The sequence below is a fragment of the Podarcis muralis genome, chromosome 3 (genome assembly GCF_964188315.1).
Source record: "Podarcis muralis chromosome 3, rPodMur119.hap1.1, whole genome shotgun sequence".
NCBI lineage: Eukaryota > Metazoa > Chordata > Lepidosauria > Squamata > Lacertidae > Podarcis > Podarcis muralis.
In genome coordinates this window covers 80,589,210-80,611,548 of record NC_135657.1, presented here as the reverse complement: position 1 = coordinate 80,611,548, position 22,339 = coordinate 80,589,210, and the positions used below count along the sequence as shown (strand labels likewise).

The 22,339-nt window shown below is 41.4% G+C and overlaps 3 protein-coding genes across 11 annotated transcripts in view; 2 read left to right on the top strand and 1 right to left on the bottom strand.

The window, feature by feature from the left end:
- The first annotated feature begins 13 nt into the window (after positions 1 to 13).
- Positions 14 to 22,339, top strand: part of RWDD2A (RWD domain containing 2A) — a 131,345-nt gene continuing 109,019 nt past the window's right edge. For all 3 annotated transcript variants that reach the window (XM_077926195.1, XM_077926194.1, XM_077926193.1), the window contains exons 1-3: positions 14 to 338; positions 3,614 to 3,838; positions 4,379 to 10,469. In XM_077926195.1, coding sequence (XP_077782321.1) covers positions 3,638 to 3,838; positions 4,379 to 5,056 — 879 coding nt within the window. In that variant the 5' untranslated portion in view covers positions 14 to 338; positions 3,614 to 3,637 and the 3' untranslated portion in view covers positions 5,057 to 10,469. The remainder of the gene's footprint in view (positions 339 to 3,613; positions 3,839 to 4,378; positions 10,470 to 22,339) is intronic.
- ME1 (malic enzyme 1) overlaps positions 6,153 to 22,339 on the bottom strand; it is a 119,655-nt gene continuing 103,468 nt past the window's right edge. For 3 of the 4 annotated variants that reach the window (XM_028722864.2, XM_028722865.2, XM_028722863.2), the window contains 5 exons: positions 19,755 to 19,860; positions 18,073 to 18,215; positions 15,206 to 15,379; positions 9,160 to 9,258; positions 6,153 to 6,839 (listed from right to left, as the gene is read on the bottom strand). In XM_028722864.2, the coding sequence (XP_028578697.1) occupies positions 6,672 to 6,839; positions 9,160 to 9,258; positions 15,206 to 15,379; positions 18,073 to 18,215; positions 19,755 to 19,860 (690 nt within the window). In that variant the 3' untranslated portion in view covers positions 6,153 to 6,671. The remainder of the gene's footprint in view (positions 6,840 to 9,159; positions 9,259 to 15,205; positions 15,380 to 18,072; positions 18,216 to 19,754; positions 19,861 to 22,339) is intronic. The other variant, XM_028722866.2, reaches the window with a different exon arrangement.
- Positions 10,330 to 22,339, top strand: part of PRSS35 (serine protease 35) — a 151,975-nt gene continuing 139,965 nt past the window's right edge. The window contains exons 1-2 of one of the 4 annotated variants that reach the window (XM_077926187.1): positions 10,331 to 10,469; positions 17,285 to 17,477. Coding sequence is in view for 1 of the 4 variants with exons in the window: in XM_077926189.1 (XP_077782315.1) it covers positions 10,462 to 10,469 (8 nt within the window). In the remaining 3 variants the exon portion in view is untranslated. Of the gene's footprint in view, positions 10,470 to 17,284; positions 17,478 to 22,339 lie in introns of all 4 variants that reach the window. The other 3 variants (XM_077926186.1, XM_077926189.1, XM_077926188.1) reach the window with 3 other exon arrangements.

Below are 22,339 nucleotides of genomic sequence, written 5' to 3'. Positions count from 1 at the left end.
TGGGCCGAGCGAAGCGAGCCGCTTCCACCCGCGCAGCCTCGACGCGTAACTCGGGCTCATTGGACTCGTGGCATCTGAGCGTGGCAAGAATCTCGTCTCCCGGGCTTGGCTGGATCCGCCTTGGCAAACGCGCAACTGCACCGCGCGCGGCGCCATAAGGACAGCGAGAGCAGCCCCGCTGGATTAGGCCTGTGGGAAGCGCGCAAGGGCCCTCTCCCTCCCGCGGTTTCCAGCCGGCAGCTTGGCCTTTGGCAGGAGAGAGAGAGAGAGAGAGAGCGACCGCCCGCGAGCTTCAGCTGGGGCAGCCTCGGCCAGTCCTTTAGCGGGCTTCCTCAGAAGTAAGGCTGTGCTCGGGGTGGGCCTACTTGTCCCCTCTAGGAAGCGGCAAGCCTGGCTTTTAAAACGAACAGGCCCCGCTTCCCAGTGAGCTCAGGGTGAAAAAATAAAATGAAACAGTAGCGTATCTTAACCGCAGGCAACACGGTTCATATAGAATTTGAATTCAAACCTCCCTCCGCTGCGCCTGCCACTGAGGCTCCCTTCGCGCGCGCGAAGCCCAAGCCCTCCTTTAGCGACGCGCATGCCCAAGAAAGGCGCTCGCGCCGCCAACATTTCGCCTCCTGGGATCACGTGGCTGCTCAGGTGTTTCCATGCGCGCGAGGGGGGGGCGTGGTCGTTCGCAGGCGCGGGCCTCCCAAAAGGTACGTTGGTTCGGAGGGTCCCCGCCGCGAGACGCTGCGCTCCCTTTGCCTCTGAAGGAACGAGCCAATCACTCGCTTCGTCCCTAAGAGCGTGGGCTGATTCGCCTCGCTCCCGGTGTTGAGGGATCTGGCGGCCGGTTCCTTTCGATGGGCTTCGCAATGTCCTCCGCCGCGTGCTTATTGGAGGGAGGGGGCGGAGCCATTTTAATTCCGCACCGACGGCTGTAAGGGCGGGTAATGGCCGCTGGAGGATTTGCCGATGCCTCCCGCTCTCAGATACCGCTGGTGGAGCCTCTTGTCTGGCTTCAGCAATTATTATTATCCCACGGCAAGGGCTCTCAAGAGAGGGCAGCCTGCTGCTTAGCAGTTTTGGGACTGCGCGGAGTGTGCACCACGTGGTTTCTCCGCATTGGAACCTTGTTCACACGTTAAGCTGAACGTTCCAAGCTGTGTACTGTATACGTGCGTACACGTTTGTCTGAAAGTGTGCCCTTGATCATTTTTGTACAGTTCCACTGTTGCACATAAAGATATGCAGTTGGTGTGAGTTGAATGTTATATTTTAATAACTACAAGTGTACACCTGAACTATTCATGTATGCAGTTGTACGGATTGTATACATGTTGGATCTAAGGTGAAGAAGGGGCGGGGTACTCTAAACTGGACACGGTATAGATTACTAACCCTTCATATACTGTGAGGTCTAAAAGAGAGGTGAATACATTGTATTGTACTTCTTGAGACATTTGGTTGTTCTCCAGCAGAGAGAATTTTCATTAGATCAGGGATTGGTAACTGGGGCCTTCCAGTTGTTGCAGAACTAAACATCTGTTGTTGCTGACTATGGCTAGGTTGACTAGGGCTGATGAGAACACCTCAAAGGCTACAGACTCCCATTCCTAAATTAGATGGACTTTTGATCTGACCCAGAAGGGCAAATCTTACATTTTTAAATTGCAACCGGAACTGCCACATAAAAACAGTAAGATCATACAGCTGGGGTGGGGGGAATTGCTGACAAAAGCAAGTGGTACATTGGTTTTCATCTGCTATTGTTTGGTCCCGCCTACCTTCTACATACAGAACATCTGCCTACTATGTGATGATGTGCTTGCATCACAAGTCACTGGGTGGGATTTGCAAGTTAAAGTGAAGGGTCACTATCATAGCCACATATGATAGCCTGGCAAAACTGAGTCAAACCTGACTGGAGAGCGCTCTAGCTGAGCCTCTATGGAACATTCATTGTTTGTATTGGACTCTCAGAACAAATGTGAGCAGCTTACAATACATTACAGAGGAGTTAAGGTGGAAACCCATCAGTTGACTTCTCTGGTTTGGGGAGCCCACCTTGAAAGTGGTATTTGAGGCATATGTTGTTCAAATGTGGATGTCAATATCTTCTAACCAGTGTTCGAAATTTGCCAGGTGCCTTTTGTACCTGATTATCAGCCGTTCGCAACCAAGTGAAGATGCCAGGATGCCACCTGACATCTTCACCATTTGCAGATGCATGTCTGGGAATCATTGAATCAGTTATATTTTATCTGCACAATCAGAATTAATTACAGGAACCAAAATGCTTTTTCTGTGCAGCCTGAGCAAGAGCAGTGATCAACGTTGTAGTTAACTGTTAAAGCTTGTCTTCCCTTACCCCACCACCCTGCTCACGGTTGTGAAAAATATCCTTATGTTATGAATGTCACCACTGAGAAAAAGAGGTAGGAACAGACCAATATATATGTGGACTGTCCCTGGATCAAGTGACTTTTCTTTAAGTTCTCAAAATTCTTAACCTAGCTGTAGGTCACCATATGAACTAGCCAGATGTTTAACTGATAAGCCATCACAGTCAATCCATCATTTGAAAAATAAGACTAGAGCCGTCTTGCCCAAAAATAGCAACTAGACATTCCCTTTAGGCGACAGTAACCTTGGTTTAAGGAGCCATTTGGCGCCTAGATTATATATCTGAGTTCCTAACAATGCTTCAAACCAAGACGTCTTTAACTAGGCACCAGCTGCTGGAGATAAGCTTACAGCTGCTTTGCTCTTTCCTGGTCCTTTTTACTTAAAACAAAAGAGCCTGTTGGACCAGGCCATTGGCCCATCTAGTCCAACATCCTGTTTGTTTAGTGGGCAACCAGATGACTATGGAAAGCCCCAGAGGACCCGAGTGTAACACACTCTACTCTCTAATGACTCCTAGAAAGTGGCCTAGGTTTGTTTACTTGGCAGCTAAAATGAACAGGCAGGAGCAAAGTGGCCGCAAGCTCATCTCCAAGAACCTGCACATTCATGAGATCCCAGTGTGCCCTAGTTTGACTTACCATTTTGTGCAAACCTGGCCAACAACTGTTATTAGCTTCCAGCCAAAGACAATACATTAAGAAGGAAGAGAAAGCAGTAAGAGAACCACTTAAAAGTACAATGTGCTTTCACTGCAAACAGAACACTCAGGATACTTTGCATGGATATGATTTTCACTGTGGAAACTGGATAGTCATTAACGTTTGTAATTTTATGACCAGTGCAAAATTGAATGCATGAATCAATAATAATATTAGCACTAGGTCTTCAGCTGCTTCCACATCTTGTTGGGATTCTTCATGTCCACTGTAATTCACTTCATGTGTTTCTTAATGTTAGAACTGGATGCATTTATGGCCTTGGTTTTATTTGTGCAACTAGTCTCTTTGAACTCCTTGGACCCAAAACCTAAATCTTGTTGAGGATTATAGGCTTCATTGTTATCACAAAGTTAAAGGAGTGTTTCATTTGTTCAAAACTATTTTGTTCCGGCTTGGACGACTTTTATCAATTACTTTACAATCTGTATTGTGGGGTGGGTGGGAGAGAATATTAGCAGACATAAGAACAACATTATTGATACGATCTCTCCCACCTGCAGGTGGCTGACTTCACATCTGTAACAATGTCCAGCATAATAAAAGAAAGACTTGAACTTCAAATGGCAGAATTAGAAATGCTTTTTTCTATGTTTCCTGATAAAGGAGAAATAACTCTTCAGGATGAAAATAATTTCCTTAATGCTCAGAAATATCTGAACAATACAAGTGAAAATCTACCACATATAATTGAATATTCAGTTGCCGTTACTATTGATGAACCAAAGGTGAGATAATCTGTTTTGGGTTGGGATGTTTTTCTTTGCTTTATTACCTTTTAAAAAACATAATATTTTACTTAATTATTAAATATTTGTGTAAGCATTTCTACCTTCAATAAAGCCAACATGTATTGTATTGAGCCACTATATTAACTTAAGCCAGTGTACTATATTGCATGCCCACAGTTGGAGTTAGCCTCAGCCATTCATGCTTCATTTAGTCACTTCTGTATTAAATTACAGTACAGTGGTATCTCTGTTGCAAACGGGATCCATTCTGGAGCCCCGTTCGCAACATGAGCAAAACGCAACCCGTGTCTGCGCGGACCGTGATTCGCCGCTTCTGCGCATGCGCGTGACGTCATTTTGCGCGTCTGCGCATGCAGCGAAACCCGGAAGTAACCCTTTCCGGTACTTCCAGTTTGCTGTGGGACACAACCTGAAGCAAACGTAACAAGAGGTATGACTGTACTGTGATGTGCTGCATGCAAAGCAGTCACTGAAGACTGGAAAGTTTGTGAACGTATGTTTGCTTTTTAATTTTAGGCAAGAGTAAATTTGCAGGTAGCCCTACCTCATGACTACCCCCAGGTGCCACCACACCTTTTTGCAAGATCAAGTGCTGTAGACAGGCAGCAACAACTGCAGCTCAACAAGGATCTCGCTTCTTACATTGCTTCTCTGGAACCAGGAGAACTTTGTGTATGTGCTGCTGTGCAATGGTTGCGAGACAACAGCATAAGCTACTTACAAAACAGCAAACTCCACTGCGAAAATGTGCCAAGGGAGAGCGTACTTAAAACGTCATTCAGCCGGATGTGGATTTACAGCCACCACATCTATAGACAAGAACTAAGGAAAAAGATTTTTGATTGTGCAAAGAAATTAAATCTGACTGGTTTCTGCCTAACTGGCAAGCCTGGAATCATTTGTGTGGAAGGTGTCAAAGAAAACTGTGAAGAATTTTGGCATGTTATTAGATATCCCAACTGGAAACACATTTCCTGCAAACATGTCGAGAATAGAGAGACTGACGGAAATGGGGATAACCTACGTCTCTTTCAGACTTTTGAAGATTTACAGTTTCAAGCCCATGGTGACTACGGCCTGAGGAATGACTATCACATGGACCTTGGACAGTTCCTAGAATTCCTTAAGGGTCATCAAAGTGAGCATGTATTTCAGATCTTGTTTGGCATTGAAGGCAAATGTTCTGACAACTAACAATAAGCTATGTTTTTAATTTTCTTGTCTCTCTTAATAGAAATGAAATCCATCTATGAATCTGCCGCAAGAAAATAAAAGTATGGATGAGTGAATGTGACAAGTAACTTAAAAGGGCACGCACAGAATCTTTGTTTAGTATTTGAACAGTTAGCACATCAGTTTGTAATTTTGTTCAGAGCAAAACTTCTCAAATTGGCTGCAAGAGTAAGGGGGCTTGATTTGTACTGAGCCAGATGAATGCTGCATCTAAGTCCAATCCTGATAGGCATTGTTCCCCACAATCTACGGTGTCTAGGGGAAGGAGTGGACAATATTTTTGAGGTGAAGGGGGAAATGGTTGAGGGCACTAGCAGTGGCCAGGGCCAAAGTGAATGGGCACACCTGTTTTTTTCTGTCCTTCCTTAAGCCATCATCAATTCCATCCCTTCTATTCATTTTCTCTCACAAACATGCACTCACAGCAACCCATTCACTCCCCATTTCCCTTGTATCGCCATCTCCCCCATTCACACACCTTCCTTTCAGTTTTCCTTCCAAGGTGGGTGGAGGGAAAGAGGCTCCTTTTTTTCCAGCCTAGAAATGAAGGAAAGGAAGCAGTTGGGGCAGGAATTGAGTAATCTGTTTCGCCACTGGTAGCTCACAGTAGATGCCAAGGATGCATTGGGGACAAGGTTGTAGGACAAGAGGGCTGCACTCAGGTTGTCCATCTGTGCTCTAGCGCTTCAAATAAAAATAATTTCCAGCACCATTAACTAAAGTTTGCAGATATTCAAGCTGAGCCACAAAGTAGCAGGTCCACAAAAAAAATGTTTTTGTTATCTCAAGCCCAAACTGTACAAAGGCTATATATTAGAAGATACATGATTACCTCTTTTGGATGTTGTACCAGACATTGCATAGTTCACATGCTCATTCACTAAGGCATGGGTAGTTACACTACAGAACATCCAGTAACCTTCCTGACTGATGCCTCTTTGTCATTGGTTTACCGGATGGCTTCTCTTTTAAAAATGTGCACATGCCTAGCAAACTACTGACCCAAACTACTTTTCCTTGATTAGGAACATTTGATCTGGCATGAAAAAACTTATGGTTAGAAGTACTTAGCTTTTTATCTTCCTTTTTCTATAGGTGTCACCAGAAAAATATTAAAAGAAATAGCTGAGACGCTTTTAAACTGATCATACTGATGATATATTGCTTTGTCATTTGTTTGCAAAAAAATTTCATCTGAACTTAAGCGCAGAACTGTAATATATGACCATAATTTCATACAGATGTCTAAGTATATGAAAAGTACATTGTAAATGTGCTTCTACAGTACTGCTCTGTAGTAAATTTAGCAGAGCCCCTTCAAAAGAAATATTTAAAAACTGCCTAAATTGATTTTTATTCTCTTAGGCACCTGCTATTTTAGCTTAATTAATTAGCTTAAAGTGAAATAACTAACAATTCTACCAAAATTTCATGGCTTTAGAAAGTATTCAGTGCTGCTAGAAAAGAAAACAAATATATCCTGAGTTCTGACAAATTGTGCTATGATTTGACAAAAGTTGAAAGCTACCAAATATCTGAGTGCTTCCAGTATTGTTGCAGTGCTGCTGTCTTTCTGTTAAAAGTTCCCAGTCTGTATTTTCATGGCTTCTTGGGGCCAGGTGTAAGAGTCTGTCAGAAAGCTTTCATAGTCAGTGCTATAAATCTGGGAGCGGATGAATGCTTCCTTGTCTTCTGGCTCAGGGTGGAAAGTGGCTGTGTTGTTGCTGTAGGCATTCTCTGCAATCTGAGAGAGCAAGACAAATCCCTCATTGTTAGACTTCTGCATTGACCTGAGAGGTAGCGTAGTGTATAATGAAGAAAGTTCAATTTTTGGATATCAAGTATCAGATTCTTATCAGACTGATACCAATGAAGCTATAATCTAGCCATGAAAAGATGAAAATATGCACCCAATTTTCTGGAAGAGATTGGCAAAATATACATCTTGAAATGAATTCTGCTTTAGATTCTTTTTCTCGGCTGGGTTGTAGTTCACACTTGGAGAAACAACCCCAAGTTTGTCACAGAATGCATTCTCAACAGGGAGCTGCTGTTAATTTGGGCTCTCTGATGGGTGTTCACATATGGTAAGTGTTTGTATACATGTTTGCCATGGTCACATTCCTCATTTTCTAGATGAAAAATGGTAATATAATGTGTGAACTGGCTCTTTATAGCCCAGTCCTCACCACCCCCGCCTGTGGACATAACTGGCACTGATTTCCTTGGGACATATTTCTAAGAGAGTATGTTTAAGAGCAGGGGTCAGCAAACTTTTTCAGCAGGGAGCCAGTCCACTGTCCCTCAGACCTTATGGGGGGCCGGACTATATTTTTTGGGGGGGAGAATGAACGAATTTCTATGCCCCACAAATAACCCAGAGATGCATTTTAAATAAAAGCACACCTCATGTAAAAACACCAGGCAGGCCCCACAAATAACCCAGAGATGCATTTTAAATAAAAGGACACATTCTACTCATGTCAAAACATGCTGATTCCTGGGCCGTCCATGGGCCGGATTTAGAAGGCGATTGGGCCTTAGTTTGCCTACCCATGCTTAAGAGTATACCTCATAGTCACTCCAGCAAAAAGATCTCTAATGCACAAGGCACAGGTTTCTTTGTAAACAAGGAGCAAGTTTGGATCCATTGTAAATACATTTTTAAAAAGTAGAATGGATACTTTCCCCCTACAGCAAGGTATGAAAGCATCCAATTATCTCCACCTAGATAAATTTACCAAAACATATTTATTGTAGCCAAAATGATTTCGGAAAGCCTAAGAAACCAAATATGAGCTGACTTAAGAGAAAATCTTCAATCCTGTCATGCCAGTTCATCAACCCAACATATTCTGCTCTGAAATTTGCTTTCAAAATTAATCAGAACTGCTAAATTTATAGAGAAGGAAATTGCCTCCCATTGGTACAGCGCCAATACTCTAGATCAGAAATACTGGTGGGAGTTTGTTGCATACTCATTTCTTTTCTATATACATGTTGATAAGCATTCATTTTCTCACATATAAGAACATATCCCTATAAATGTAGGTTACTAAAATATATCTGAATGTTTTTGAAAATATTTCTGTGTTACATATGAAGGTGAGATGAAGTCAAATGTTAGTGTTTCTTGTGTGTCTTTTTGCTTTATTAGGCTGGAGAGCATTACAAGTTAAATATTTCCATTTCAGATAAAAACCAGGAGACTAAAAGCTAGATGGATAATACAAACCCATCAATTATACTGACTATTGTTTCTAACTTAAACAAAATTAATATTCCTATAACAAAACAAATTTTCTAGAGCTGTTCACAAACGTTTTTGCCAAACAAAGAATGCTGGAGAATTTACGCAGAGAAACTTGCATAAGTGTGTTTTAACATCTATAAAATATATATATTATAAACTTGAAGAGAGATGAAATATGACAACTCTTTCTACATGCAGTTGGAATCAATTACTACATAAGCCTGGGGGAATGAGTTCATGATTAGAAGCTTACTGACAACAAAGACTGATCGTTACATGAAAGATTATCTCTATCCAGCTCAGCAATAAAAATAAACCAACCTCCTGGGAGATAAAAAGGAAATGAGGCCCAGAGGGTGAAAGATCAAGGACACAACCACACAAGGACCAAACTAGAGATTTAGCCATGGTCTGCTATCCCTTTCCATTTTCGTGAATTTGGACTGGTTAACCTTTCCTCCCGTGACATTTTTCCAAACCCAGTGACATTTTTCCAAACTGCTATTCACCCCATCAGGGAAATCATATATGCTGTGCAGTGTAGTGGAATATTGGCCTAGGACGGCTTGGGTTCAACTTGCCAATCAGCCATGGAGCTCACCAAATGACTGTATGCCAGTCACTTCCTCTCAACCTAATTCATAGGGCTGTTCTGAGGATAAAGGGGGAAGGAAGAGAGAAAACTGATTCCTATCTTGAGATCCTTGGAAGAAGGTGAAAATATAAATGTATTAAATAATGAAATCCACCTTCAGTCTTTGACAAATCATAATAAGTCTATTCTTAATTAGGAAATGCAAAAAGTACTTACTTTCACAGCAATTTTCAGTGAGACATCTTGAATTGAAACTAAAGGCGGATACAAACGGCCCTCCTCTAAATGTTTATCTGAGACCTGTTGACATATGACCTAGGAACAAAACATAAGACATGTTCTTTTAAGCTCTCATTAAACATATTTTTATTTGAAAACCCACTGCCAAAAATTGAATGTATGCAACCATTTTTCTATGAGAGTAGAAAACCATTTTTCTATGCCCAGCATCAGCAGCCACATCCTCAGCAAGTTCCAGGACCCTAAGCAGCTGTCCCCTCTCTTTATTTTCCCCAGCCCTGTTCTCTAAGCCACCATTTTAATTTCCCACAATGCTTCTGACAGCATTGCTCCAGAGCACTGGGGAATTTTAATGGCAACAAGATCCAGCCACTGCATTGCTTGGCACACTGCTACTGCTGAGGCCACTAAGCAAGCCCTACAGGTCCCACCAAAGGGGAGGGAGCCCACCAGAGGGTACTTTGTCCAACACCCCCTCAAATCTGCACTATGGGCAGCTTTTTTCAAATTTCATATGAACATGTTCACAGAAATAAACTTCTGGACTTGCCAAGTCCCGCTTCAGTAATGAAATGAGAGCATAGGATAAGTCAAACAGAACCATGTTCATCACCCAGAAAGCCCTCATGAGCACACCTCTTTTAAAAAGGTCTCTGATAGGGCACACAAGGAAAAGGATGGAACTAGTAAATAATTAGTCATAGGCATGGGGGTGTTAAAAAGACATTCTTAGTCTTACTCAGCATTTATATATCAATTTTCCAGAGCATACAAAGTGCTTCTCAGTATTCATGCTGCATGCATCCTGAGAGCCTACATTTGAAAACCTATTAGAGAGTTAAAAGAGATTAAGTTTGAGACATATAGAAACCAATACTCATGAGTGGAGGGCCAATGTAAGCAGCACGGGTGGAAGTGGGATTATACTTGTCTGTCATGGTTATTTATTTAGATAGGACACTGAGCTAAGAAGACAGAAATAGCAAAGCACTTTGGACACAGAAAGTACTGTGGGAAATCATTAACCACCACAACAAATATGTAGACAGTGACTGGAATCTGCTTGACAGAGTGCTTGACCCCACCAGTTAAATAAGGTTATAAAAGGGAGGCAATCTCCCCCATTTTACTTCTAATCCACATCTAAGCAATTCCCAAGGAACTGGAGGAGCCACCTTGCCTTTGGGGCAAGCAGTGAGGACAGACACACGATGTAGGACTATACAAGATGCCAAGAACTGACTGGCAAGAGAAGACCTGCAGGAAAGCTCACAAACTATGAGGCGGTTAGTGTTGAGAGTTTAAAATATATAGTTTTATTCTCAGATTTGATCCTATAATAGATGGTTCTATGAGCCTGATTTTTCTTCAGTGTTATTTTTCTTTCAGGGATACTTTTGAGATTATAAACACACACACTCTTAATTGAAAAGCAGGAACAAGACATTACAGTTAAAGTACAAAAATAATCAGGTACCACTGTTAACACTAAAAAAGCTAAAATAGAATAAAATTCTAACAAACCAGAGTAGTTAGTACAAGTAAGGTGAGCAAAAGAAAGAGCAGAAATCACCTTGCTGGAAAAGCAAAGTTACCATATATCAGGACATAATGCATCAATACCCAAACAAGCAGCAGAATTTTTACTCGGAGAAAGAATTGCCTAGTACTATGAAAGTTGCACTTCTCCCCTCCTCTTAACAGAGACTTGCAGCCTGGCAGCCATAGACAGCAAGGAATTACATGCAGGTGCGCAAGGCAGAGCCCTCTGTTTCTCCTCTGCACCCAAGCCTAGAAATGCAACAGGCTAATGCAGAAAAGACAGGGCTCTCTGTCTCTCCTCTGTGAGACACCCCCCAGGCTAATTTACAAGGTGGGCTTAATAGGCAATAAAGATTGTGTGTCTTTTCTTTCTTTCTTTTTTTTAGGAAATGGCAAAATAAGCTACTGGCAATCATTATTATAGTTTATTTATTATTTATGAATCCACAAGGGGGAGCTAAAGGAAAAGGAGATATAAACCTGTTTGTTTTTCCTGCGGCAAATCAGTAGGATTGCTTTTTCCTGGGATTACAGGTCAGGAATCATAGTTACATTTGCATACTGGTGCAAAAGGAATCATACTGCTACGTGACATGTACTGATTTTCATCAAGTTACATACATTTAGGCATAAAAAGGTGGCAACATCCATTACCATATAATGAAAAGCCAACATAAGGATGATGCCTGCTCTGTGGCAGGGTTGAATAATAAGAATTTCTGAACTGGAGAAATGTTTTTCTTACTTTCCTTTATAATCATATTAAAAAGAAGGAGAAGGTTAGAGGCAGGCAATAAATTGCTACATGAATTCATGAAAGATGGTGCTAGGCAAGTGGAATTTCTGATCACACACACACACCTTTCATTGGTAGATTCCCCGACTTTTAAGGATCTGGCTCCTGGCCAGTGTTTCAGCCATACTTTTAAAGATGAGGGCAAATCTTGAAAAATAACAGATAACACTCTTCTTACTGTGCCCACCAAGTGTACATTTAATGGTAGGACAACATCATGATCAGTGCATCTAAACTTCAAATTATAAACATGTTAATTTATTGTGCTGTTAGTTTCACTATAATGAGACAATACCTACTCGATTTTCCATGGATACTGTCCAAGAGTGAACACCTTGCCCTTCTGATAACATATTCTATCATTGAAAAGTTAATAGAGTGATCTCTGGAATGACTAAAGCATAGCATGGGCAGTCGCAATAATAATTTATCAGCTCATAATTCACTGACATTTTACTTTTGCTTCATCAGGCTTAGAAGAATGCCGCTTGTCATCACATTAAAATTGCCTACAATTATGGCATTATAGTCTACAGGGCCCTAGATTTACTATCCACAAATCAATGCTGAACTCTACTTGGCATGCAAGTAAGAACACCTGAAAACAGGACTTGCTGTTTTTACAATGACTAAATTGTGTTTTTAATTTTTTTTAAATCAGTTTTAAATGGACAGGTGGCAAATTAAGATACCCATAGGCTGTGTACACATGTAGCCTTTGTAAAAAGCATATGAGTTTTTTTTCATAGTGCACTTTTGTACGTAGCAGTTTGCAGTTGTACACACCTTTGCATGATAACGTCTTCTAACGTGGCAGCTACTATCCATGATGTCTGTACACATAGTTGGGAATGTTTTCAAACTAGAGTGCAATAGTTTTCTCTGTTCCTCTTCCTTCAATTAGTGTTTTCACAGACCTTCTCTCTCTCTCTCTCTCTCTCTCTCTCTCTCTCTCTCTCTCTCTCTCTCTCTGTGTGTGTGTGTGTGTGTGTGTTTGACATACAGAAGATATGTACTGATACACAAAGCTGGCTAAGTTACTGTACTGCTTCCTCTTTTGTCTATTTTATTCAGAGACAAGTTAAACATGGTTAGGGGGAATAGCACAGCTCCCCAATACCAGTAGCTCTGCCCCAGTAAGAAGTGACCTGAGGAAGTGTCCTCTGTGTACACATGCAGGCACATGCGCTTGCGAAGTGCATTATCGACACAAACTGGATTATAACTGTTACAGCAGAGAGTGCTTTAGATTGACAAGTAGTATGGGACAGAGACAACATGAGGATGCTGTCATGTGCACAGCACCCCAAAAAGGCGCTTGCATCCAGCACTGAATCCACATGATCACACAATGTGCACATACCCACTGTTACAAATAGGTACTCATGTTCAAACTTTTCCTATCCCTATTCATTACAGACTCTTCCTCTAGCAAGCCACGGCAAGACGTTATCTTTTTAAAAGATTCCCTGGTTAAGATCCATTGTACAGGCTGGCTTTATATCATTTCTTCTTTTGTTTTTCCATGGATTGTATCAAGATGGGTAGAGCAATCCAAACTATCAGAAGCCAGCATAATTTATGCTGGAGTAAATCATGCCAATGTAATTTACCGCTATTCCAAACTCTTTTCAGGAGCAGGTCTACTCCTTAGCCTGGCAGAGAGAAAGCAAGCCTTTAAAATAGTTTGATTTACACTACCCTTTTTGCTAGTGTAATTTCCACTGGGTTGCTAGGTTGCATGATTGAGCAGAACAGAGTTTGGAATGGGGTGGGTCTCCACTATCCTGTCCTGCTCCTGCCACTTTTCAGGGCCTTGGTTCAACCAGCTGAGTCCCAGTTGAGCTGCTGAGGCTTGGCTGAGTCAGGATGAAGGACTTAGATTGGAGAATCTCCAACTGAGCCAGATGTGGGACTTCAGCCAGTGAATCTGCCTGTTCCAAACACCATTCATCCCAGGGATCTCAAACTAGTTTACAAAATATTCTCATACTAAAAATACATTCAAGTTTGGTATCTGGAAAACGTGGTGCCAGGATTGGTGCCAGGATTATTCAGGTAGCATCTCCTGCTCTCAATTATGCATTGTGTGAAGAGATAAAATGCTTATTTATTTATTTATACTGTACACACTGTACCCCACTCATCAGACTGGGTTGCCCCTGATACTTCTTCACAGATCAGACACAATTGTCAAACCCATTGCTTGACACTAAAGTTTACAGAGCATAATTGAGACCAGACGTAAGTGCTCTTGTAGCTGCAATATGACTATGAATCAGACTTTGAGTCATTAGGAGAGTATGTGCAGGGCAGAGATATGTGTACACTGTAATCTTAAGCATGCCTACTTTGAAATAAATCCCACTGAGTTTAATGGGGCTCACTCACAGTTAAGTGCATAACCTTAACATTTAACTAAAGACCTAGATGGCAAAATCTGCACTCAGTGTCACCATCAACAGATGTCTGCCTGAAGAAGTTATTTTAAAGTATCGCTATCTTTTCTAGTACTTTCCACTCCTGCTAAAAGAGTCTGTAAAAGAAGCCAATTTTTGCTGACTTCCTCTCAATTTTGACATTTGAGAGGCTTCACATGCTCCACCTTTCATTTAAGAAGTTTCCAAAGTACTTTACAAACTATACATATGAGCCCATTCTAGAAAGTTTAAGAAGCCATGTCTTTTAAAATAGACATGGCAGTTTAGGGCAGAGAATTAAGACTTGCCATATCCAACTGAAATTACAGGGAAAGGTTTTAGCCATGAGGATAAAATTAACCAACTTATCCTCAGTCACCTCCTATGTGAAGGATCACTGCCCATCTTGGCTGGTCAAAGCTAGTGGAGAGAGTCTGAGCTTATTCCTGATTTTTGCACATGGAAGGTCCAAATGGTTCCCTAGGGAAAAACACCTTGATGGAAAATTGTAACACCTGGGGTTTCTGTGAGGAAATCTTGCCATTCTTTAAACACACACACACACAGAGAGAGAGAGAGAACGAACAGCAACAAATTACTTGCTAGAGCAATTGCTGCCAATTCTCTGCTAGAAGAAATTCACAGTTCTGCATGATTTTACATTCTGAAATAAATAACAGGTTCAACAGTACTCTTTCCTCCCTCAAAACAATGTAGGAGAATCACCCAAAATTAGGACTCAGAGGCTTTGGTATATTAACCATAGGCATGTGTCCCTCAATACACATTCAGTCTATGTAATAGGAGAAGTCTGGGCAGACATTATGCAGAGGCTTGACAACCATATGTCAGGAGTGCTCTGATGGTGTTTCCTGCTTGGCAGGGGGTTGGACTCGATAGCCCTTGTGGTCTATTCCAACTCTATGATTCTATGATTCTAAGAACTGCTTTTGTTTCAGCGCTGGTTTAATCCATCAGATTTCTGATGAATTCCTGTCTCATTACCTTACACTGCGACCATTACACAGAAAGTATCAGTTTCAGTGTTTCAGATAGTATTCAGGGAAGATGGTGTGGTCTGGAGAGAGTTTTGAGGGCCAGATTCTGAGAGTCAGGATGGGGGGGGGCACGTTCAGTCCTCAGGCTGAGGTCCCTCACCCCAAACTACCAGTCTGAAGGCCCTACAACAACATGCTGTCATAAACTGATGTGCCATACATGTCCTTTTCTGGGCAGACATTATCAGGTAAACAACAGTCAGTACCTCTGCAGTTGTGAGGAAAATTTCTTCACTTATATGTCTTATTCCACATGCAACAACTCCAAGGGCAACTCCTGGAAACACATAAGCATTGTTACCCTGTCCAGGAAAAAATGTGCGTCCATCTGGAAGAGTGACACGACCAAAAGGGCTTCCACTTGCAAAAATGCCACGCCCCTAAAACAAACGTTTTGCAAATGTTATTGGATGGAGGAAAATCAGAACCTGCATCTATATCTATAAAACAGTGTTTTCATAAAGTAACTACAGTATACCAGAAACTTACACAAAACAAGAATTTTGCAATTCTGACTATGTACTGTTAAATAAGTCTCTCTCTGGCCGGTGCATTGTCAGCATCAAGGCAAGTTCCAAACCAATCTGAACCCAGTAGACGTTTGTATCATAATGTCTCTTTGTGTCTGATATCTTGCTGAGACATATGATAACAAACTGGAATTATGTCTATTTCATATGATATTTATTACTTTATTTTTCAGTTTTAGGAAGAATTGGAATTTAGTATCTTCAGGACTAGTTTCAGCCATCCACATAAATGCAAGTATGCAAAACTGAGACCCACATTATGACTATGTGAGATATATATAAAGGCAACCCCTCATTTACCGTATTTTTCGCACCATAGGACACACTTTTTCCCCTCAAAAAATGAAGGGGAAATGTGTGTGCGTCCTATGGTGCGAATGCAGGCTTTCGCTGAAGCCTGGAGAGTGAGAGGGGTTGGTGCGCACCAACCCCTCACGCTCTCCAGGCTTCGCACACCTCTCCCGCTGCTTGCGGAGACTTGCCTGCATGCTGAAGCCTGCGCGCGCTGAGCTCAGCGCGTCCAGGCTTCGCGCACCTCTCAGCAAGCAGTGGGAGCGCTCCCACGGCTCGCAGAGAGCTGCCTGTTTGGGGGCTGGTGTCGGGGGAAGCTCGAGCTTCCCCCGCCCCAGCCCCGCGCCTGGGGGGGAAATATTTTTTTCCCCTTTATTTCCCCCCCCAAAAAACTGGGTGCGCCCTATGGTCCGGTGCGCCCTATGGTGCGAAAAATACAGTATGTGGGGGTTACGTTCCAAGGCACCACACATTTAATTGTAATTGTGTATATTTGAAACACAATTGAAAAAGTCTGCAAATATCCTGTTCCCGCCCCCATCTGTTCTGCCCCTTTTTGTGACGTTTCTGGGTTGCTTCTGGGTTTGACACGATGAATGTGTGTGCAAGTCGCTCACATACTGAACATGCATAAATGGGGGGGGGGGGTTGTATAAATAACCCCTCTTCTAGGAAGAATCATAATAGTTCACAGTGATGCCATCATAATCTCTAATGAAGTTCATGGCCACAGCTTCTATCTGCTAAGGTAAAAAGTGACATGAAAGAATACAAATCCAACAGCCCTACTTGGCTAACTTGCTATTTGCTGAGGTCTGAGTGAAACAAATAAAATAGTTGGTTCAGTATGCATGAAACTGCCAGCATTGGAAGATAAGGTCTGTAAATGCTTATTTGTCATCCTTCTTAAAAGGATTCACAATGCAATTCTATGCATGTCTACTCAGACATAACTCCCTTTCAGATCAGTTGGGCTTGCTCCCAGGTAAACAGGTATAGGATTGCAGCCTTCATGATTAAATTTAATTTTTAAACAGAAGGATCCTTGTTTAACTTACAGAACTGCAAATATGCATGGAACACAAACAAGAACACTATATAGTTATTCAAAAGAATATCATTTAGCTTGGTGTCATGTAGATTTATAATGGCCTGCTTTATACATTTTGCTGGAAGATTGGATATTTCAGTATATTTTTAGCTCTGGTTACCAGGTGGAGCTGCCCATTGTAACCATATTTTTTAAAATATTTGCATTCCTGTTTCATTCCTGCATTCACTCTAATGTATACATTTCGGTAGGCAAATAGGACATGCTTAATATTTGTTTTCTATTTATAGAATTATAAATTTGTCCTGCATCAGTAGAGAAATTCCAAGGGGAAAGTACTTGACTCAAAGAGAAAGCATAAAGACTGCAATTCATATGCAGCAGGATTTAGATTATACTTCATTTCATTCCAGCTACGTCCTCCCAAGTCAATGGACCAGTTAAAAGACAAGTTATATGGCTTAGAGAACAATCCTGCTGCTCCAACATCCCCAGGTTGATGGCTGGAGAGGATCAGAGCGAAGGGCTTGTGCCTCTCCTCTAACAAGAAGAAATGCCACCAGTTTGGGGGAGCTCTGCTACAGTGGAGGCTCCATCTGGAACCAGGTAAAAAGAAGCCAGCAGCAGAAGCAATAGCAAGATATAACCCCCCAAAATGAGATCTTTTATGGGTGGGGCAATGGCAGCTTGGCGCAATGGCAGGTTTGGATCCAATGGATTGAAAGCGCCTTGGTCCCACGCATCTCTGCCAATTTAGAGATGTAATAGCAAAAAGGATGAGAAAACTACCTGCCACCCCCACCTTCAGCCATGTCTTCTCTTTAGGCCCTCTGTGTACCTGTGGCAGGGTATGTGCCTCATGTATGTCTGTCTATGTGTACATGCAAGAGTGTGTGGGGTCACCACACCTGGTGTAAAGTGTGGAGTAGGCACACAAACTGTTGGCATGTGGCCTCCAGAAGGCTGGCCAAAAAAGGTGAGCCACTCCATTTCCCTTTGGAGCTCCTGGGTGAGGTTTGAAGCGAGGTGTCATGAGTACAAACAAACAAGGTTTGTTTTTTAAATATTGCCTGCAAAGCATGAGGGGTTAGAAGCTTTCATTTTTAACATAGAAGTCAAGAATCTAATTATTCTACCTTGCTGCTGAAATAACGTTCATTAAGTACAACCAATTCAATATCAATCAAGGTTCTTTCCTTACTTCGGTTAGAGTGTAGCAGTCCTCAGCCGAGCATTCTGCTTTGCTAGTTGGGTTACTGAGAGCAAAAATAATTGGCCTCTGGTTGAAGGAAGCCATATCCTGGATAATCTTTTTTGTAAATGCACCACCAATGGCAGCAACTCCTGAGGAAGACAATGGGAAATTTGGATGAAGTAACTGTTTTGATTCATAAAGGGCACAGCCCACCATAACTTGTCCTGTTGCACTCATATGCAAAGGAAATGTGCCACTGACATTTCATTTCAATGAAGCTGGTGCTTGAGATATTTCAAGGGGACCAGCCCAGAATGAGATACTTCAGGATCTTAAGTAGTTGTAATTTTGACACATATTCAATTGAGTTGCATTAAGCTGTACGAACAGATAAATGCTTGAGTCTCGAAGAGCCGCAGTTTAACATATAATCTTCCTGTTTGTCTGTCCATCTGTTTGTTTTTCTTCTGATATCTTAGGCCTCTCAAAGAAAGTATAGTTCAAAGTCTGGCTCCCATAATTTTTATAGGCTAATTGGTCTAAACAAAAAGTACTGGCACTTGATCTACATTTTGCAGAGTTTATGTCAATTTTGCTTCTAGACAGTTAAGAATGTCAACCTTTTCTAGCCAGAGGGTATAATAAATTAGAAAACATAATTTCACTTATGCTTTATGGCTACTTTTATTAAAATAATTGTTTCTGGTCCAACAATAACAAGTCTTCTTCCTGAACGGTGTCTAGCAAGACTCCATATATGGCATTTGCTGAGACTTGTTTTAAAGAAAACCTTGGGAAAATATCAAACAACGAAGCAATCCCTGTCATGCAAGGAGAGATTTTTTAACAATTAATCATCCATACAGAAAAAAACAATCTCAAATTTGATCAGTCTTTCTTGCTACACAGCAGATACACAGCAGATAAACATGGTATTTAAATAAATTATTTTCATGTTCCACACTCAATGCTATACACTGCATTTTTAATATACACAGCTACCTGAATGTAACTGTTTATACCCTTTTTCAGTAAATGGAATTTAGTAGTGATTATTCTGAACAGTATCCTGTACAGAATAGGGTACAGAATAATCCCTCTTAAATTTCATTCACAGAAAAAGCATATAGAATAATCCCTTCTAAATTCCATTCACTACAAAACAATGTAACTACATTCAGATAAATGTGCACATTTTTATTCGTAATGCAGTTATTGGAAAAGAATTTAAAGACGGGGGAAGGATAAATTACACACTATTCTGATTATATTATGCCTCAGGCAGCAAATGAGAGGAAGGACATAACCCAGGGAGTGGATTAAAAAATATACATTGACCTAAAGCTATTAATTCTTCCTGACGTAATGCATCGATTATCCATTACTTACACTACAGTTCAAAATTTTCTAGAGCTTCACCTGGTTTCAACCTCTGAAGGAAACAAAACAAAGCTATTTTATAACTGCTAATATCACTTCCCGAGGATGGCTTTTGGGGGTTGGGGGTTAGATGACTTTCCTTTGATCTTTGGATGAAGGACGACATACAAATTCAATTAATAAGAATAATACATACTCAGAACCTATTTTTAAACATTGCATGCATATTCACAGTGTCTATATCAAACAATAAAACAAAGAGGCAAAGGTAGTATAGGTGGTTGGACAAATTGAGATGAAAGTGTTACCTATAAGAGCAGTTGGCCTTAAACAGTTAACAATATCTTCTAGATGTTTCATCTCTTCATGTTGATGGGCAAACTGTTCTTTCTCAGCTGTTAGTGAGGCACGGCCCTAAGTTTAAAAAGAGAATTAATTTATTAGAAACATAGATTTGCATCCATTCTGTGTTTTTTGTCTCAATGAAAGGACTCAACTTGTCCTCAAAAGCACACCTATCTTCTCTCATCTTACGAGTCAATACCAGCCACGTGCCAAAACTTGCTACAACCATTCTCTGATAGTATGTTACACTTCCCCCAATTAAAAGCAGGTAGGTTTTACTAAGCATTTTTGTAACTCTTCGGAACGATAGATAGGATTTTTGAGGGAGATGTGTTCATACAACTTCTGGAAAATCGTTATCGTACACCTGTGTGAGAAATCCTTCCAAAGTCCATTTGGTGAAAACCCATTAGATCTGGGGAGAAGGTAGCTGCACTCATTTTCAGAAAAAAAAACCAAACCTTCTGATCAAAATTCATGAGCAACGTTACCCTGAAATAGCTTAACTTGTTTGAAAGTCGTATCTGCTTAGTGATCTTGCATCAAAACTCTCTTAAATGGTTGTGAATGGGTATCCCCATTTGCCCCTAACAGAAACTACTGACAAATGAAAAATGCAAACTGCCTCTTGTATTCCACTGATTGGTAAAGTTGGCACCTGGCCCCCTCAATCAATTAATATACAGAATGAAGAACTAGAAACAGCTTGCACTTCTCCGGTAATTAATTACACAGCTCACAAGAGGCTTGTCTATTCTTTTCCAAGCTTCAAGTAGAGGAAATTGTACGGAATTTAGAGAAGGGCATATAATAAAGCCAAGATTTTCTCTCTAAAACTAGGTGGTCTTAAAATGCCTATCAGCAGCCTAGCTAGGGTGTTTATGGAGAGAATTTTCTTTTCTGAGAGGGATAGCAAGCAGAAGGTGGGTTTTAAGATTTCTTTGAGGTCCACTGCCGTTAGTGAGTGTGGCATGGAATGGTAGAACAGGAACATGGTCAACTGAGTACATAAAAGGAATGCTTTTTAACTGATAACAGGTATGCTAGATTTCTGAAATTCAAAAACATGAGTGTAGTATTTCTCACCATGAGCTGGCTAGCAGGGGTGATACGCACCATTCCAGGTCTCAAACCTGGAGTAACTGCAGCTGTGTGAAGGAACTGGAATTCAGCACTCAAGAAGAGCCAGTTATCACTTACACTACATAGAACAGGAACCCTTAAATGGCATCGTGGGAAAAGGCATGCTTTTTGTGCCTCCAGAAGTGTTTGCCCTCCTAAGCAACCACAGCAAAGCTCTATGTCAGTGAGAGCTCACTTCTGAATCTGAACGGGGTGGAAGTTACAAAAGCAACCCCCTAGAGCCATCATGATTCAAACTGAAGATCTACTGTCCAATAAATATGCAAAAGTGCATACAACTTAAGGGAATCTACTTCAAATGCCTATTTTGTGGCAAATTATGTGGTTTGGTGTTGTGGCTCCCTGCCCCCCCACCCCCAAAATTAGGCAAAAGTATAATAATGTATATGCAGGGACCTGTGTAAGTCCAGAATGAATAAAGAGAACAAGGGTTTTAAAAGCTGTCATAACACAACTACATTTTTTTCATTTAGAAAATCTATTATAAACACACGTTTCCAGGTTTGTGCTTTGGTACAAATTACCTCACTGCATTTGTTCTCTTTCTTCTTCACTTCCCTGGTCGGTAACCACAAGTCTTGGTATTTATATAATGGAAAGCAATATATTATCATCAGCAGTATATGGTTCAGGGTGACCACAAGACATAGCATAGATCTGTCACGTGGCTGGCAATAAATACGTTGCTGTATGCTAGACTATGCCAGCTTCTTTCAACTCACCCTTGATTTATTTGGGGATAGCTATCGTTCATCCCCCTCTTCTCTTATAAAGTTTTCTTTAGAGAATGAATTACTGGGATTTCAGCTGATATAAATATAAAGGTAAAGGGACCCCTGACCATTAGGTCCAGTCGTGACCAACTCTGGGGTTGCGGCACTCATCTCGCTTTATAGGCCGAGGGAGATGGCGTTTGTCTGCAGACAGCTTCTGGGTCATGTGGCCAGCATGACCAAGCTGCTTTTGGCAAACCAGAGCAGCGCACGGAAACGCCGTTTACCTTCCCGCCAGAGTGGTGCCTATTTATCTACTTGCACTTTGATGTGCTTTCGAACTGCTAGGTTGGCAGGAGCAGGGACCGAGCAACGGGAGCTCACCCTGTCGTGGGGATTTGAACTGCCGACCTTCTGATCAGCAAGTCCTAGGCTCTGTGGTTTAACCCACAGCGCCACCCGCGTCCCCGATATAAATATGTACTCATGCAATTAATAAAGGGTTATAAACATTTTCTTAGTATTGCTACCACAGAACTATTCTGAGAAACTTGCACCTGGCCCCCTTTGTGACCAAAAAGAAAAATTCATAGCCCCTCCACAATACCTTCGGTAACCTTCTGACATACTCATGAAGGCCAATTTCAGGGCAAAATTACTGGGCTACTAACTACAGTGCTGTTTTGAAATAC